This window comes from Saccostrea cucullata, unplaced genomic scaffold (assembly GCF_032062105.1).
Source record: "Saccostrea cucullata isolate Sc308-1 unplaced genomic scaffold, CSIRO_AGI_Scuc_v1 ctg570, whole genome shotgun sequence".
Classification (NCBI taxonomy): domain Eukaryota; kingdom Metazoa; phylum Mollusca; class Bivalvia; order Ostreida; family Ostreidae; genus Saccostrea; species Saccostrea cuccullata.
Genome location: NW_026933408.1, coordinates 65001 through 82355, shown reverse-complemented (window position 1 = coordinate 82355; position 17355 = coordinate 65001). Strand labels below are relative to the sequence as shown.

The 17355-nt window shown below is 34.7% G+C and overlaps 1 protein-coding gene across 1 annotated transcript; it reads left to right on the top strand.

Moving 5' to 3' along the window:
• Positions 1–1899: 1899 nt before the first annotated feature.
• LOC134238214 (pleckstrin homology domain-containing family A member 8-like) lies at positions 1900–14093 on the top strand. The gene is made up of 11 exons (XM_062720327.1): positions 1900–2133; positions 2586–2702; positions 2913–3068; positions 4132–4256; positions 4494–4661; positions 4871–5175; positions 5295–5380; positions 5569–5627; positions 5760–5890; positions 6080–6212; positions 13526–14093. The coding sequence occupies exons 1-11, from the start codon at positions 2094–2096 to the stop codon at positions 13721–13723; spliced, it is 1518 nt and encodes a 505-aa protein (XP_062576311.1). The 5' UTR covers positions 1900–2093; the 3' UTR covers positions 13724–14093.
• Positions 14094–17355: the final 3262 nt, after the last annotated feature.

Below are 17355 nucleotides of genomic sequence, written 5' to 3'. Positions count from 1 at the left end.
GTAAAGTCATATAAACAAAGCGGGTTTAAGTCCTTTCTTAGCTCCAGGGTTTCTCATCAAGAAAGTGTATGAGGTAGAAGAAGCGGACAATGAAAAAACAATGACTTTATCGGACGTCATGAAAATAAACGACGACAGCGCCGGGTGATCATATATTGTCCTTTTCATTTTATAATATAATTTGGAAAATAATGAACGTATCAGGCTAAAATTTTCAACATTTCTTTATTTTTTGTTGTTTTATGTTCCATATAAATTTTGAAAGCACAGACTACATAGTACTAATTTTATAGCCTCAGTCCACGAACTTTTTGATAACCCCTCGTATGTGTGATTTTATGTTAGAAATAGATAATGGTATATGCGTTAAAATGCGTGACTGCCGGGAATGAGGTTTATGAAATAATAATCGAAATATCTAGATGTTACAAAATCATTATACGGCACTGCCAATGGCCATGCAGGGAACCATAACCCCCCCCCCCCCCCCCCAACCACCACCACCGCCACTACTTTGTGTCCAAAATATACACAAGATTTTTTTTTAAATAAAGCATTTTTGTGATTGTGGGCTCCCCTACTCAAAATTAGTAGCCCCTCCCATTTTCAAGATTCCTGGATCCGACAGTGATAAGACCGCGGAACATTAACTGGGGAAATTGGAAATATACAGCTTACGTCATTTCTATCTGCTACAATCAAAACATTCAGTGATAGACAATGCAATGGGCGGGTACAATTCGACGCGGACGTGGGGAAAACATAGGATTGAAATTGCAGATCGAAATTCATTTTAAATCCACTTGAGCTGTTTTCAAAGCAAAGAGTGAATGTTTGATCTAAAAATCAACTAAATTGTTTGAAGTTTACATAATATGAGTTTTAGCTTATAATTTTAAGAACGCGAAAGATCATAGAAGACAAAGATTATTTTTCAGGAGATATTTGATTTTAGAAGGGGGGATTGTCGAGTCAGGTCATGGCTTAACATGACAATATATCTTATTTCTAGGATTATAAGGGTTCCATGTTCGTTCGCCCTAAAAATTGTTCGCCCGATTCCCCGTTCGCCCGATTTTTGTTCGCCCAGAGTCCGCTCGCCCTAAAACTTGTTCGCACAGGGTCCGTTCGCCGTAATTTAATGACGAATAAAATCTAATGAATTTCTTTCCTAATTTTTTTGTACATTCAAAATAAAGCAGTCCGTCTTTGTATCCGTCAGACGTTATGCATATGGTCACACCCGTTTTAGTATTAGCGGTCACACCTGTCCTTTAATTGTTTTCAAAACATAGCGCAATTCGTAAAAATTACACGGATGTATCCCCCTTAATTAACATTGATATTAATCATCTAATTAACTGTAGTTCAAACACTTAGTCATTCAAAAAATCATTAGAATCAAATCAAAAATTAATTTAGACTAAATAGGCCTAAACATTGCTCGTCGTATCAGAATTTGAGGAAAAAAATCCAAGTTCGTAAAGGAAATAAATATAAAAAAAAAAATACTCGTATGTTAATTTTTAATTCATATATATACAATCATATATAAGTATATATTGGGCGAACCACATATAGGGCGAACAAGATATTGGGCGAAAAATATTTCGGGCGAACAGACTCCTGCGAACAGGTAGATCGGGCGAACGAACCCGTTACCGATTATAAGAGTGCATGAGTTTTATACTTATTCTCACTAAAAACTGTTGGACAACTTTATTTAAAAATCGTTCAGTCCACTATCACTGAATGTTTTGATTGTAACAGATAGAAGTGACTTAAGCTGTATATTTCCAATTTTGCAAGTTAATGTTCCCCGGGGTATTGCAAAATGATCAAAAGTCGAATCACCTCACGACACAGTTAACTTAACTACAAACCGGAAGTTTATGCCACGCGAAAGGGTGAAGGCCAACGCCAGTTCCACCTGTTGTAAATAGTGTGCAGACTGACGTACAGACAGTATACATGTGATGAAATAGTAAATACAGAAATACAAAAAACTTGACGATGGCATAAAATGGTATTCGAGGAAACCATGTTGTGTTCCTTTTCATAGCCTTGACGTGGTGTGTGTGGACTTCCCTAGTATGGAAGGAGTGCTTCTGAAATGGACCAATTACTTGACAGGTAAAGTTAACAATCAAACAAGTCGAAGAGTCCAATAATAAAAAAGATTTTGTTGTAGATTTGTTGATGAATAACTTTTTTAACAAGATTTCAAAAACTCTCACTAGTCAGATTTGTGACGACTGTTGGAGGTACTTGAGGAGAGGACCCTTCACTACCACCATTACATTTACCCTGGACCTTTTAGTCTCGTTGTTTTTTCCAGGGACATATTTTTGATGTAATTTGTACCATTAACATGATTAATTTGAAAAGTTAACATAAAAAATCATTTTATAGAAATTTCTATCTATATAGTGCCTTATTCTCTTTAGAGAAGTGGACAGGCTATCGGCTACATCCGGATGTAGGTGATAGCCTGTCCACTTCTTTAAAGAGAATACCTAGTGCCTGTGTATCAGCCAGCCATTATTAAAGACGAGTCGTAAATGTTTATTTTTTTTTGGTATAAGGTTGGCAGCCTCGCTGGTTTGTTCTGGACAATGGAATTCTTTCTTACTATAAATCAGAGGAGGAAGTCAACCTTGGATGTAAGGGATCCATCAGAATGGCTGTCTGCGATATCAATGGTAGGTACATGTATACTCTAACAATCATGATATCTGTATAGTTTAACTGCGTAACAATTTAATTACAAATAATTGAAGTGAAGTAAATTCACAGTTCCAATAAACTGTTATATAAACCAAATTTTACTTACATAAATTGATATAATTTAATTATTTAAAAAGATGTTTAAATATTGTAAACATTATTTACACTTTCTGTTTCTTTCCTAGTCCATTCAACAGACAAATGTCGGTTAGATTTGATTATTCCTGGAGAGTCCCACTTTTATCTTCGGGCGTCAAATCCACAAGAGAGACAGAGGTGGCTTGTGTCGTTAGGAACCGCCAAAGCTTCCCTCACAAATGGAAGAATAAAAGACAGTGCAGGTTAAAATCACTTAAAACAGACTTAATGTGAAAGAAAATTGCTTATGCTAGAAATATATTTTGCAGTCCTCTGCAATAAAATTTCAAGAAAAACAAAAGTATGTTTAAAGGTACTTGGACACAGATCTGAAGTTATTATTTTCTCTATAATATTACAACTTATATACTTTAATAGCATTTCACACAAAAATTAATTAAAAATCTTATTTCATATAAAAGATATTAATATTTCAAATTTTTTTGCAGGTTTGATTGACACATCGTTGCACTTTTACAAATTAATTTTGTTCTTAATCCTTAGGAAAAGTGGCAATCTCGTTGTGTATAAATGAAAAATATTAATACTATTATCCAGAAAATTCAGAGTAGACATGTTCGAAAGCAAAACAACACGCAATATATTGTCAGTCCGTGCAGTTGTGGTAAGCAGACTGACGATTTAGAACGCACCCGTGAATTGTAAACATAAACAAAAACAGAACTCGAGCCCTGTTTACAAAAACTGTGTACATAACACGAGTGTGCTCGATTTGCTAAACCCTGTACGCAACTCTTAGTTTGGAATGACAATACTTGTGAAGGAGTTTTGCTTTCTAACATTTCTACTCTAAATAAAATTATTTTTCTGGATAAAAGTTTTAATATTTCTCATTAATAAGCAACAAGATTGCCACTTTTCCTAAGGATTAAGAATAAGGTTAAAATTTGTGAAAGTGCAAGCATGTGTCAATCAAACCCGCCGAAAAATTTGAAGTTTTAATAGCTTTTAAATGAAATAATATTTTTAATTAATTTTTGTGTGAAATGCTATTAAAATATATAAGTCGTAATATTATAGAGAAAATATTGACTTCAAATCTTTGTCTAAGTACCTTTAAAATCAGTAATTACAGTTAACACTCTTTCAATATTAGCTGAAATTATATTTTATAACAGATGAGTGAAGCATCTGCCTTTATAGCCATTGAGAACTTGCGATAGAAAATGCACTTCAAGAATATTCATAATTCGATCTGTCATCATACAGGTTTGAAAGGTTTTCCACATTTCATTTTATTTACAGGAGAGGTTTCCCCAGACATAATAAAGACTAAGAAGTCAGAACTTCGACTGTACTGTGATCTATTGATGCAGCAGGTTCATTCAGTGAAGTCAGTAGCCCAAGGAGGCAGCACAATGGACATAGAAGTAAGATGGTCCAGAGATTGGGAAGATACATAGTAAATAAAGATTAGGTTAGGGGGAAGAGGCTAGAATTATCAATAAAGTGTTAATTCTGATTGTGGCAGTAAATTGAATATTGCTAAAGGTAGGCATTTAAGAAAAGGGACTCTAGGTACACAAACGTTAGTATTAGAGTATCTGAAACATAATGCAAAAGATGGATATCACTTCTTATTAATTCAATACCTGTTTCTTTTTCAGAAGTTGAATGAAGCTACATCACTGTTAGGTGCCACTTGTGATACATTTATTTCTACTTTGGAGGACTGTATGAAGATTGCTAATGCCAGCATTGCATATGATTCTCCACACCAACACATTAGTGACTCACCATTCCCCTTAATAACATTAAAAACACCACAGAAAAAGGTACTCACACGTGTTTGGATTTTTCCTTTCACTCAGTTTGAACATTGCATGTATTATTGTCACTTGTCATTATATATATGTTGAAATATCAAAAAGTACAGTGCCTTCATGAATAATATAAGAAAGTACTCTGTACCTTTATGTTTAAAAAGAACACCCAAATGTTATTAAATGCTGGTGTATAATAGATTTATCAAACTTGTGTTTAGGAGTCGAGATCATATTCTGTGTCAGACAAGTATCCACCTGCAGTTTCCTCCAGGAGACGGACGGTTTCAGACAGTTCCCCTGACAAACTCAGCCCTCGGTCAAGGTCAACCAGGTCACCCCTGTCACAAACAGAGAAATCTGACGACGTACATCCCCTACATACAGAGACTCACACCCATACAGAACAAATGTCACCAGCCACAGAACAAAACTTACAAACAGAAAGTCTAGAGAATGGTGACGAAGAGTTCAAAGATGCCATTGATGAAAGAATTCCAAACTTTTTCTCTGTAATGAAAGCCAGGTGTGTATAATTATAATTTTATGTCTTAACTATGAAACTTTGAATTTCGGGGGTTTTCAACTTTCATCTAAATGTGTCAGAAATTTAACTTACATAGAAAACATGGGGAATACTTTCAGTTTTATGGATATACAGTTAGAAGCAGACGGTGGAATTCCTATTAATCATTTTCTGTCAGCCTGTAGATGCATCGTTCCTATATTTGGTAAGAATATAAAAACTTCCTGTGTATACGTTGTTAAATCTCTACATACAGTATTAAACTTTGTTTGTTTTTAATAGCCTGTGCAGTAGTTAGATGTAATTATATCAATGTTTATATTAACTTTTACTTATTTTCTTATAAGCTTTCACAAATGATTAGCATCCTCATTGTTTTATTTTATTTTGTAGACAAATTAAACAGCACTGCCTTTGCCCCAGTGAAAATGGACTTTCAGGGAAATATAAGAGTAATGATAATTTAATCATAGAATAGTTTTTTCTGCTTCCTAAACACTATATTTTCAACTTTTGAATTAATAATTTCATTTTAAACTATATTTTAGAGTCGTGAATGAAACTGTTTAGAAACTTTTTTTCAGAAAATACAGCAAAAATATTCTACAAACCCCTCTTCATTCACCACACTGCAGAAGATGGTAATGGCTGAGGTGGACTGTAAACAACACAGATTGTCCAGCTCGGCCACGGTCGCTCTTCTGTGGATGAAAAGGTAAGTGATTTACATCTTCAGTTTCTCACAACTGACACAATACCCAGTAATGCCACAGGGATTCTTGGATGTCCAGTTCATGCAAAGGAGTGATCAGCATGGAAAATTAATTTTCAGCATCATGAAATGTTTATGTCTGGAGACATTAAGACTAAATTTAATAATTTTAATTGAATTATACATTTACAGAGGATTAGAGTTCATCAAGGAATTTCTTCAAGAAATCGTGAACAATCAACAGGACCTGTCGCTAGCTGCAGGAAACGCCTACAGTAAATCATTGAGGCCGTACCATGGATGGGTCGTCAGGGGCGTTTTTGCTGTAAACATACTTTATCTTACTAAGGCTGCCATTTTTAGCTCTTCTGAGCCAAAGGCTCAAAGAGCTTATGCTATGGCCATTTGTGCGGTGTGCGTCGTGCGGTGTGCGTTAACTTTTTAGAATATGGGCCATAACTCAAGAACCCCTTGGCCAATCATTGTCAAATTTGTCACAGGGTATCCTTGGCCCAAGGGCTACCTTTTATACTAAAACTAGGGTTGTGACCCTAAAACAAGGGGAGATAATCAGGAAAATAAAACCAAAAGTACTGGTTGCTAAAAAATCTTCTTCTCCAGAACCATCGGGCAGATTTTCACCAAACTTACATACAAGGATCGCGATATGTGGAAGATTAAAAATTGTTCAAGGCATGACCCTGGGGCAAAGGGCGTGGTCTCAAGGTTACTTCAAAGTCAACCAAAATTTACACTTCATAAAAATGGTGATATTTTGCTTACTATAAAGACTAGGATCATCAAATCTTGTAAGTTGATGCATCTTAGGACTTCACATCATGTTAACACAAAAGTAGGTCACGGTGACCTACTTTTTAAATTTTACGGGCTTTTGTTTTCAAATTCATTTGGAGGCATATTTTGCTTACTTTAAGGCCTATGATCATCAAACTTTGTCAGTTGATGCATCTTGGGTCCTTGAACAAGGTCAACTTAAAAGTAGGTCACCATGACCTTCTTTTTGAATTTTATGGCTCATCTTTTGTAAAACATTTATTTCCATTATTTCAGATACTGAGAGGTTTAGAATCACCAAATCTTGTAAGTTGATGCATCTTGAGGCCTTAAAACATATTTATGAAAAAGTAGGTCACTGTGACCTACTTTTTGTATTTTGCAGGCATTTGTTTTTCAAATTGTTTAAAAGGCATATTTTGAATACTTTCAGACCCATAATCATCAAACTTTGTCAGTTGATGCATCTTGGGTCTTCGAAAAATGTCAACCAAAAAGTAGGTCACGGTGACCTACTTTTGACATTTTATGGCTTTATTTATGTATCCTAGGTACTTTTTGGCCTAGAATCATCAAACTTTGTCAGTTGATACAACTTGGGTTTTCGGAGAATGTCAACCAAAAAGTAGGTCACTGTGACCTAGTTTTGACATTTTATGGCTATATTTCAGTATCTTAGGTACTTTTTGGCTTAGAATCATCAAACTTTGTCAGTTGATGCAACTTGGGTTTTCGGAGAATGTCGAGCAAAAAGTAGGTCACTGTGACCTAGTTTTGACATTTTATGGCTATATTTCAATATCTTAGTTACTTTTTGGCTTAAAATCATTAAATTTTGTCAGTTGATGCAACTTTGATTATCGGAACATGTCGACCAAAAATTAGGTCACTGTTACCTAGTTTTGAATTTTATGGCTATATTTAAGTATTGTAGGTACTTTTTGGCTTAGAAACATCAAACATTGTCAGTTTGAGGCATGTTGGGTTTTCGGAGAATGTTGACCAAAAAGTAGGTCGAAATGACCTACTTTGGATTATCTCAGGTATGTATTGGCTTAGAATCATCAAACTTTGTCAGTTGATGCAACTTAGGTTTTCGGAACATGTCGACCAAAAAGTAGGTCACTGTGACCTAGTTTTGACATTTTATGGCTATATTTAAATATCTTAGGTACTTAATAATAATAATAATAATAATAATGCTTTATTTAAAGAAGGTAACCCGATTAGTACAAAGTACTATTCTTCCCCGGGGCCTTCTACAATTCAAACAATATACATAAAATGGTACAATCAAACATATATACACAGTACATGAACAATGATAAGCTCATTTTATATCTTCATAATCGGATGTATATATAATGTACAAATTAAACTAATGGAAATATAGGACAATAAATAAGTCAATATACAGAATTTAAAGACGTAGTAATAACAATAACAAGGACATCTATAATAATGAAAATTACAGACGTTGGCTGATTATAACTCTTTCCAAATTCTTTCTAAAAACAGGCAAAGATGGTGATAATTTAACATGTAATGGTAGATTATTCCATAAATGTACACCTGAATATTGTAAAGAGTTTGTAAATAGGATTGTTCGATGCTTTGGTAATCGAAGATTATAATTCAATTCTGAACGCAATGAGTAGGAATCGGAACTGTGAAAAATAAAAAGATCTTGGATATATTCTGGGCTCATACCACAAAAAGTTTTATACAATAAAATACATTTATAAAACGTAACTAACTCAAAAACATTTAACCATCCTAGTTTTTCAAACAAAGGTTTAGATGAATGGTCAGGTGCTGCATCAAGAATAATTCTAGCAGCACGTTTTTGAAGTTTATGAATTCTCTCGATGTTAGATTTGGACGTATTACCCCAGACTGTAAGACAATAGTTTATTGAAGGCAAAATGTATGCATTATAGAAGAGTTTTCTTGTACTTAATGGAAGAAATTTCTTAATTTTACGGAGCGTAAATAACTTGTATCTTAATGATTTACAAACTGTATCAACATGACAATTATACTGAAGAGATTGATCTATCTGAATACCTAGGAGTTTTTCAACTTCAACGTTTTCCAAGTTTCTGCCAGAAATTTTTGCATCAAGTACTGGGTTATTTAATCGTGATCTCTTTTGTTGGGTACACATAAGCATACATTTTGATTTGTCTGTGTTCAGTATCATCTGATTCTGTAAACACCAGTTTTCAATTTCACATAAATCAGAATTTAAATGTGTTTCAATAGTATGTACATTGCTGTTAGGTAAATGCAGAGTTGCATCGTCTGCAAACATATCAATATTAGAGTAATTTACACATAAAGGAAGATCATTTATATACAATAAAAATAGGAGTGGACCTAAAATGGATCCCTGTGGTACCCCTGCTGTGATAGGTAAGATATCGGAAGAACATGCGCCAATTTTAACACTTTGGGTCCTTTCGTTTAAATAAGACTGAAACCACTTAATTGCAAGTGAATCAAAATTATAATGGCGTAATTTCTCTATTAAGATATCATGACTGACTAAATCAAACGCCTTACTAAAATCTAGAAAAGCTATGCCAATTAAATTCCCTTGATCCATTGCATGCAACCAGTTATCGGTAAGTTTGGTTAGTGCTGTTTGGCAAGAGTGGAATTCCCTAAAACCAGACTGTGAGCTCATAATGAGGTCAAAGGCTCATGTAAATTCACGTACTTGATTTGCAATATGCTTTTCAAAAATTTTTGACAAAGTTGGTAAAATAGATATTGGGCGGTAGTTACTGGGATCACTTTTATCGCCCTTCTTATATATGGGGGTGACTTTAGCATGTTTCAGCTGGGAAGGGAAGATGCCATTAGTAATGCTAGTATTAATGAGATGAGTTAAGGGTTTAAAAATTACATTTGCAGAAAGTTTTAAGAGACGAGGACCAATGAAATCTACACCTGCTGATTTATTAATGTCAAGTGAACGTAGCATAGTTAAGACATCGTCCTGACTTATAGGAAGTAGGCTAAACACATTTTCATCATTGAGTTTGGACTTCGTGAATTCTTTTAACTTTTGAGAATTAAAGCTATGGTTTTGTTTTTTAGTAAATAAATTGCCAGAAATTCTTGTGAAGTGCTCATTAAAAACATTTACGATTCGTTGTAAATCATCAATTTCTGATCCATTCTCTTTAATAAGAGTGGGAGAAATATTTTTTGACTTAGAAGATAATTGATTGAAATAGCTCCACATTTCTCTAGGATTAGAGCTCTCCTCAATTGCTGATTTGTAATAAGTACATTTTGCAATATTAATCAAAAGTGTAACTTTATTTCTCAAATGTCGAAAATTATCAAAGTCTTTTTGTTGATGATAGTAATCTCGTAACTGTCTAGCATCATTAATTTCTTGCGTTAACCATTTAGGGCGAGACTCGGTTTTTACACGTTTAGTTTTTACCTTAGCATGCTTATTGAGAATGGTATTAAACATGCTGTAGAAGTTTTCCAATATATCATTAGGATTTTGCAAATTTGTAAGAACATTAAAATTGGCACTTTGTAAATCGGAGAGAAAGTCTTCTTCATTAAAAGTTTTAAAATCTCTGTATTGAATTTCAATGTGTTTTCCCTTACGCTGCATGCTGTTAGATTTACGGGTTGCACAAACAGGGTAATGGTCAGAGATAGCTATGGGTGGTACTTGAATTTCGCAGATGTTATCAGGTTGGGTAGTGTAAAAATGATCAATAAGGGTACATGAGGTGTTAGTAATTCTAGTAGGTATGGTAATTAGTTGAGTAAGTCCAGATTCTTCTAGAGCAGATGTCCAACATTGAGGGGGGTCTTTAAGCAGATCTACATTAAAATCACCTGTAAGTATGATTTCTTGGTCATCACAGCAGGGGGCACAATTTATCTCTCTCGCTAGATCCTCCACCCAGCAGGAGGGTGCTGATGGTGGGCGGTATGCGGAACAATAAAGTATAGGTTTTGTGTTCTTTAAATTGATTTCTACCCATATTGTCTCAATGTTACTGATTTCTAAATCTTTTCGACGTTTATAGGATAAATCATTTGAGATATAAATTACTATTCCACCGCCTGTCTTATTTTGTCTATCTTTTCTTTCTAGTACATAGCCATCTATACTCAAATCTGAATCACTAATATGGTCCTGTAAAAAAGTCTCACAAAGCCCCAGCACATCCATAGATCGCTCATTTTGTAACATTAATTTCAGTTCATCCAATTTTGGTACAAGATGACAAATATTAAAATTTCCAAAACGCAAACCCTTTTTAACAAGACCAAATCCGGTGTTCACCGGAGTACATTTATTTGTTATGCTTATAGTTTTGTTTGAATCAAGACTTTCACATGCAAGACTTTTGTTAATCTCATTTTCAGACATAGATATTTGCGTAGCGTTAAGGGAATTTCTTTTTTTTTTTTGGAGGTGCATATTTTACCTGGGGAAGTTTAACGGTGGGGGAATTTTTCACAGCGCATATACATAATATTTTGTTACATTCTGAACATACAGTTTGGAGAGGTAAAAAATTATTTTGAAGACTTAAGGAATTATTTTCTGTATATTCGGCCTGACATTCGTTGCCCCTATTCTAGTATGGACAAAACTTTTGTTTATGTCCAGGTTCCCCACAATACCAACAGTCTACTTTGCTACCATGTCGGCAATTTCGGGATGAATGGCCTTGTTCCCCACAGTAGTAACAGGATGTAGACTTCCTGGACACGGGCGGAGGTTGCATCTGATTCTGCTTTAGAATTGAGACATGTTCATTGTAAAGTTTCAGCAGAGAGGCGGTTCCTTTGTCTGACAAATGTATGCCGTCCTTCCAGTACAATGAGGAATTCCAGTCATTAAAAATCCGACTAGATTTAAGAACTGTTGCACCGTATTCCTCACATACAAAGCGGATAGTATCATTCACACGGGTGACCACTGTATCTTTTCTGGGCATGACTTCAGAAACGAAAACACGAATGTTTGAATTTTTCTTCCGTAGATCCGTTATTATTTCGGAAAAGTCGTTTTCCACTGCTTCCATATCTCGCTGATTTGAGATATCATTTCCTCCAGCCTGAATTATTACATTTTCGAGAAAAGAAACATCGTATTGACTAAGTTTTTTACAAATAAATGAGATACTGGCACCCCTATTCGTACTCACTCTAACTTTTGAATTTAACCCACGGGTTTTAATTCTTTGCAGAATTGAACTGCCAATGATGAGTGTTGATTTCTCAAATTGGGAGATTTTTGAAAGGAATTCCCTCTTGGTTTTCTGTACACATGTGGTTCAGGTTCTGTATTTGTTGAACATTCTTTTTTAGAAGTTTCAGAAAGAACATTGTCACACTGCACATGTCTAGAAGCGACATTGTTGGATCCTTTCGGCAGATCATCGGTACAATTGCCTTTGTTCTTGACGACTTTCGAAATTGTTTGAGTACTCGAACTGGTTAAGTTTTTCTGTACATTTTCACCCAGTTTTTTTTTTAAAGACTCAACTTCTTGTGTTAGACGATGTACAACTAACGAAAGTTCCTCCACGCGCAGAGCAGAATCACCACACTTACTACATTCTTTTGATTCATTACACTGCACAAAACTTGATGAATTTCTCATAGGAGTAGATGCCATATGTGGTGGTGGCTGAGATAGAATTATATTTGATTCGTTAATATCACAGGCATAGACACTTATTTCTTCAAGGAATTTCTCACACCATGTTGTCGCTGAACTACCCTGGATGTGTAGTACTGAGGTGCTTCTGTATATTGTAGCCGTAACCGATCTACAATCAGTCTTAAAAATATGGCCATCTCCTCTAGTAGTTTTCTCAAAAGTTAGCTCATGTTCAAGATATGAGAAAATGGCGTCATATTTTACCTTTTCAAAACTCACAGTGATGCTCCTTTTGTTGGTGGTTACTTTTAGGAAGCTGGGTAAATCCACATTGATTTGTAGTTTATCCTGACTGTCATTTATTGGATTTGTTAGTCCAGAAAATGAATCCAAAATTGATCTGAAAAAGCTTGAACCTGAGCTTTCATCCATCATTTGATCTTCTACATTGTGTTTGTAAACACAGGAATCATAATCGAAATCAAAACACTATAGGTATCTCAGGTAAAAGCAGGAGCAACTTGAAGTACGTCTTATCTCTTCGGTGTCTTAAGCAATTATTGGCTTAGAATCATCAAACTCTGATAGTTGATGCAACTTGGGTGTTCAAAGAATGTCAACCATAAGAAGGTCACAGTGACCTACTTTTGAATATATGAGGTACTTATTGGCTTAGAACCATCAGTCAATTAATGCATCTTTGAGTCCTCAGAAAGTTTCAAAGCAAAAGGAGGTCACCGTGACCTATTATGGTATTTTATAGCTATATGATTTCAGAAATATCTTCAGTCCTAATTGGCCAAGAATCATCAAACTTTGTCAGTTCATGCATCTTAGGATACTTAGAGGCTTCAAATAGAAGTGATAGACTGTACAATTTATCAGAAGAGCGATTCAAGGCCCTTGGGCCTCTTGTAATACATGTATTCAAAAAGATGTATTTTTGATTTTAATTCACAATAAGGCACTCTCCTAAAGAAATTTCAAGGACTAACAATTTTGATTACTTATAAACACATTTCTTAAAGCTGACAAGTTCATGAGAATACATAACTTCATGGTGTGAAATTTGCTTTGCTGTAAGTGTGAATTCATTATAAGTCATTAGTGTGTTCATTATAACTTAGTTTTACATTTTACTGAAAAGCTGCAGTTAAACTTGACTTGAATGTCCAAATATTTGACAGGTTGCAGTGAAGGCCTTACCTAGTCGTGAAGTGTTCATTTCTTTACTAGCCGTGCCCGGAGAAGAAAATGAAGGGGCGGACTTTATACATTCCTTGATAGCAGACATGGAGAATAACATCACTGCCATCGGAGAAATCCTGCGCATTTTAAATGATTTCTATAAGGTGCATACCCTGGACAATGACGAACCTGTATAAGCCTGGACTACTGTTTCCTTTGACAATTGGGAAACAGTTTAATTCGCGGCTGCTGTTTCCATGATCATTGAGGAGATAGTTTAGCCTGGGGTACTATTTTCTTGACTATGAGGAACCAGTGTTACTCCAGACTTCTCTTCTTTTTTACTTATTTGTCAACATTCTTCATATTCTTCATATTTCAAGCATACATGTATGACATGTAAATTAATGATCATAAACTAATCAGATATTTACTTTGTATTTCAATAAGTTTCCCCTTGACAGTTTGAAGAACATATTATTTAGGGCGCAAAGAATAATTCATTCACTTAAATATATTTAAATTCCATTTGTTAACTCCCTGAATCTGTATTAAAAGCAGTACACTCACATTATGTATGTAGTCTTTTTTGATTCTGCTATTTTATTTTTATTATTTTATATGAAGAATAAGTCTATTAAAAGAGAACTCTCTATCTAAACATGAAATTATGATGGAAGTGAAAGCTGAATATTAAATATTTAGATAACTCATGCCATATTATTCGAGGTATTAAAACAGCTACAATACATATTTATTACAATTATTTGTACAATTATAGAGTCCTAGAGACACTAAACCTATTTATTTTACTCCATGGGAATGTATAAATGTATCTCAGATTCAGAGATATTGTCCAAAAGTTTGAACCGTTGCATTCAATAGCCAAATTTTCAAAGAAATAAATTACAAACTTTTTATCAATGCTGTACGGTACAAGATATTGTTAAAAGAAATTATTTTTTACAGTAGTTTGTCCTTGAATTTCATGTATGTATAATATTCTCTGGCCCTTTGAGGGAAAGCAATTTGAATATAAATATATTTATTCTGTTATGTTCATACTTTGTAGTACATGTATTAATGTTAAAACGTTCCATAGATTTATTTATTTTTATTTGTATGTTTGGTACTGTATTTGAAACAGTACACAGCATTGATTATACAATAAAGGTACCTTATAATTGTTTAAAATTTTTTTTTTAAACATTTCAGGTAGTATATATAGTCCCACAGGCACTTGTTTCTGTCATAAATTTTTAACTCTTAGTATGTTTCCAATCAGCAAGTGCTTTTTAGCTCCCCTCAACAAAGTAAAGGTGAGCTTTTGCTATACCCCTGTATCAGTGTCGGCCTAGCATTGCCACCCTGGATTAAAGTTTTAGGAGCAGGTCTTTTCCCAAGTTACCATGAACCATACCTGGACCAAACTTCCATGGATGATGCATCTAGGGATGGACACTACCAGACTTGCTTCCAATGCTGGATCTAATGTAGATTTTCTAGATGGGTGACAAGGATAAAGTTTTAGGAGCAGGTCTTTTCCTTAGTAACCATAAGCCATACCTGGACCAAACTTGCATTGATGATGCATCTAGGGATGGGCACCATCACACTTGCTTCCGATGCTGCATCTGATGGAGATTTTCTAGATGGGTGAACAGGTAATTTTAAAGTTTTGGAGCAGGTCCTTTCTTAAGAAAATTGCAAGCTCTGCCTGGAGCAAACTTACATGGATGATGGATCTAAGTGAACACTAACCTACCTGCTTCGGATGCTGAGCTTCATAATATGTGTCTACCTGTGTTTGTTAATGTTATCTGATATTTTTACTCTTTATTTAAAGGGGCATAGACTAAGGGCGAATTTGTTGCACATGAACTGGTTCAGGTTTTGGTTAAAGGTTTAAAACTAGTTTTTCAAACTGGTTTAAATTTCGTGTAGTTTACCTCGGTAAAACAAATGAACAGTTTATACAACGAAGATGGCGAGAAAAAGATGCAGAACAATATATGTATTAACCATGCAAACATTACACATGCAAATAAATTCGTTAAAATCTTTTTCTTAATCAGAGAATCTAAGAAATTATAACGTATTCATATTCTTTGATTATCTTACTTATAGTTAAAGTGCAGTATTTATATTTTTATTGCCTCAAAGATGAATCAAATGAACAATTTCCACATTTTTAACACAAGGAAAAACAAATCCTCGGGTATTTATAATTACTCTTTAGATTTTCAGTATTTATAAGCTGTCTTTACAGCATGTTCTACAATTTACCATGTACATATTAAGGTTTGTCCAAATGATTCAAAACTTATTTTTGAAAAGGAAAATTTAACATATTCTGTTCATTATTATCGAACAAACACCATTATTTTCAATATGCAGCATTTATCTATACTCTGAAGCCTTATATATAAAACATCACATATTAGAATGTGGCATTTTAGTCAAAAGAATTATTTGTCCTCGAAAAAACAATTATTTATATATTTTTAGCTCACCTGAGCCGAAGGCTCAAGTGAGCTTTTCTGATCACATTTTGTCCGGCGTCCGTCTGTCTGTCTAGCTGTCCGTCTGTTCGTCTGTCTGTAAACTTTTCACATTTTCAACTTCTTCTCAAGAACCGCTGGGCCAATTTCAACCAAACTTGCCACAAAGTATCCTTGAGTGAAGGGGATTCAAGCTTGTTCAAATGAAGGGCCACGCCCTCATTCAAGGGGGGGGGGGGGGGTAATTGGGAATTAATGAAAATTTGGTGGTATTTTTTAAAAATCTTCTTCTCAAGAACCACTGTGCCAGGAAAGATGAAACTTATGGGGAAACATCCTCAGGTAGTGTAGATTTAAATTTGTTCAAATCATGAACCCGGGGGTAGGGCGGGGCCACAATGGCCGACCAAAGTTTTACATAGAAATATATAGGAAAATTCTTTAAAAATCTTCTTCTCAAGAATAACAAAGCCATAATTGATCATATTTATATGGAAGCATCCTCAGGTAGTGTAGATTCAAGTTTGTTTAAATCATGACCCCCGGGGGTAGGGCGGGGCCACAATGGCCGACCAAAGTTTTACATAGAAATATATAGGAAAATTCTTTAAAAATCTTCTTCTCAAGAATAACAAAGCCATAATTGATCATATTTATATGGAAGCATCCTCAGGTAGTGTAGATTCAAGTTTGTTCAAATCATGACCCCCGGGGGTAGGGCGGGGCCACAATGGCCGACCAAAGTTTTACATAGAAATATATAGGAAAATTGTTTAAAAATCTTCTTCTCAAGAATAACAAAGCCATAATTCATCATATTTATATGGAAGCATGCTCAGGTAGTGTAGATTCAATATTGTTAAAATCATGACCCTCGGGGGTAGGGTGGGGCCACAATGGCCGACCAAAGTTTTACATAGAAATATATAGGAAAATTCTTTAAAAATCTTCTTCTCAAGAAAAACAAAGCCATAATTTATCATTTTTATATGGAAGCATCCTCAGGTAGTGTAGATTCAAATTTGTTCAAATCATGACCCCCGGGGGTAGGGCAGGGCCACAATGGCCGACCAAAGTTTTACATAGAAATATATAGGAAAATTCTTTAAAAATCTTCTTCTCAAGAATAGCAAAGCCATAATTGATGATATTTATATGGAAACATCCTCAGGTAGTAGAGATTCAAGTTTGTTCAAATCATGGCCCCGGGGTGAAGGGCGGGGCCACAATGGCCGACCAAAGTTTTGCATAGATTTATATAGGAAAATTCTTTAAATATCTTCTCAAGAATAGCAAAGCCATGATTGGTCATGGGACTACTTTTGGAT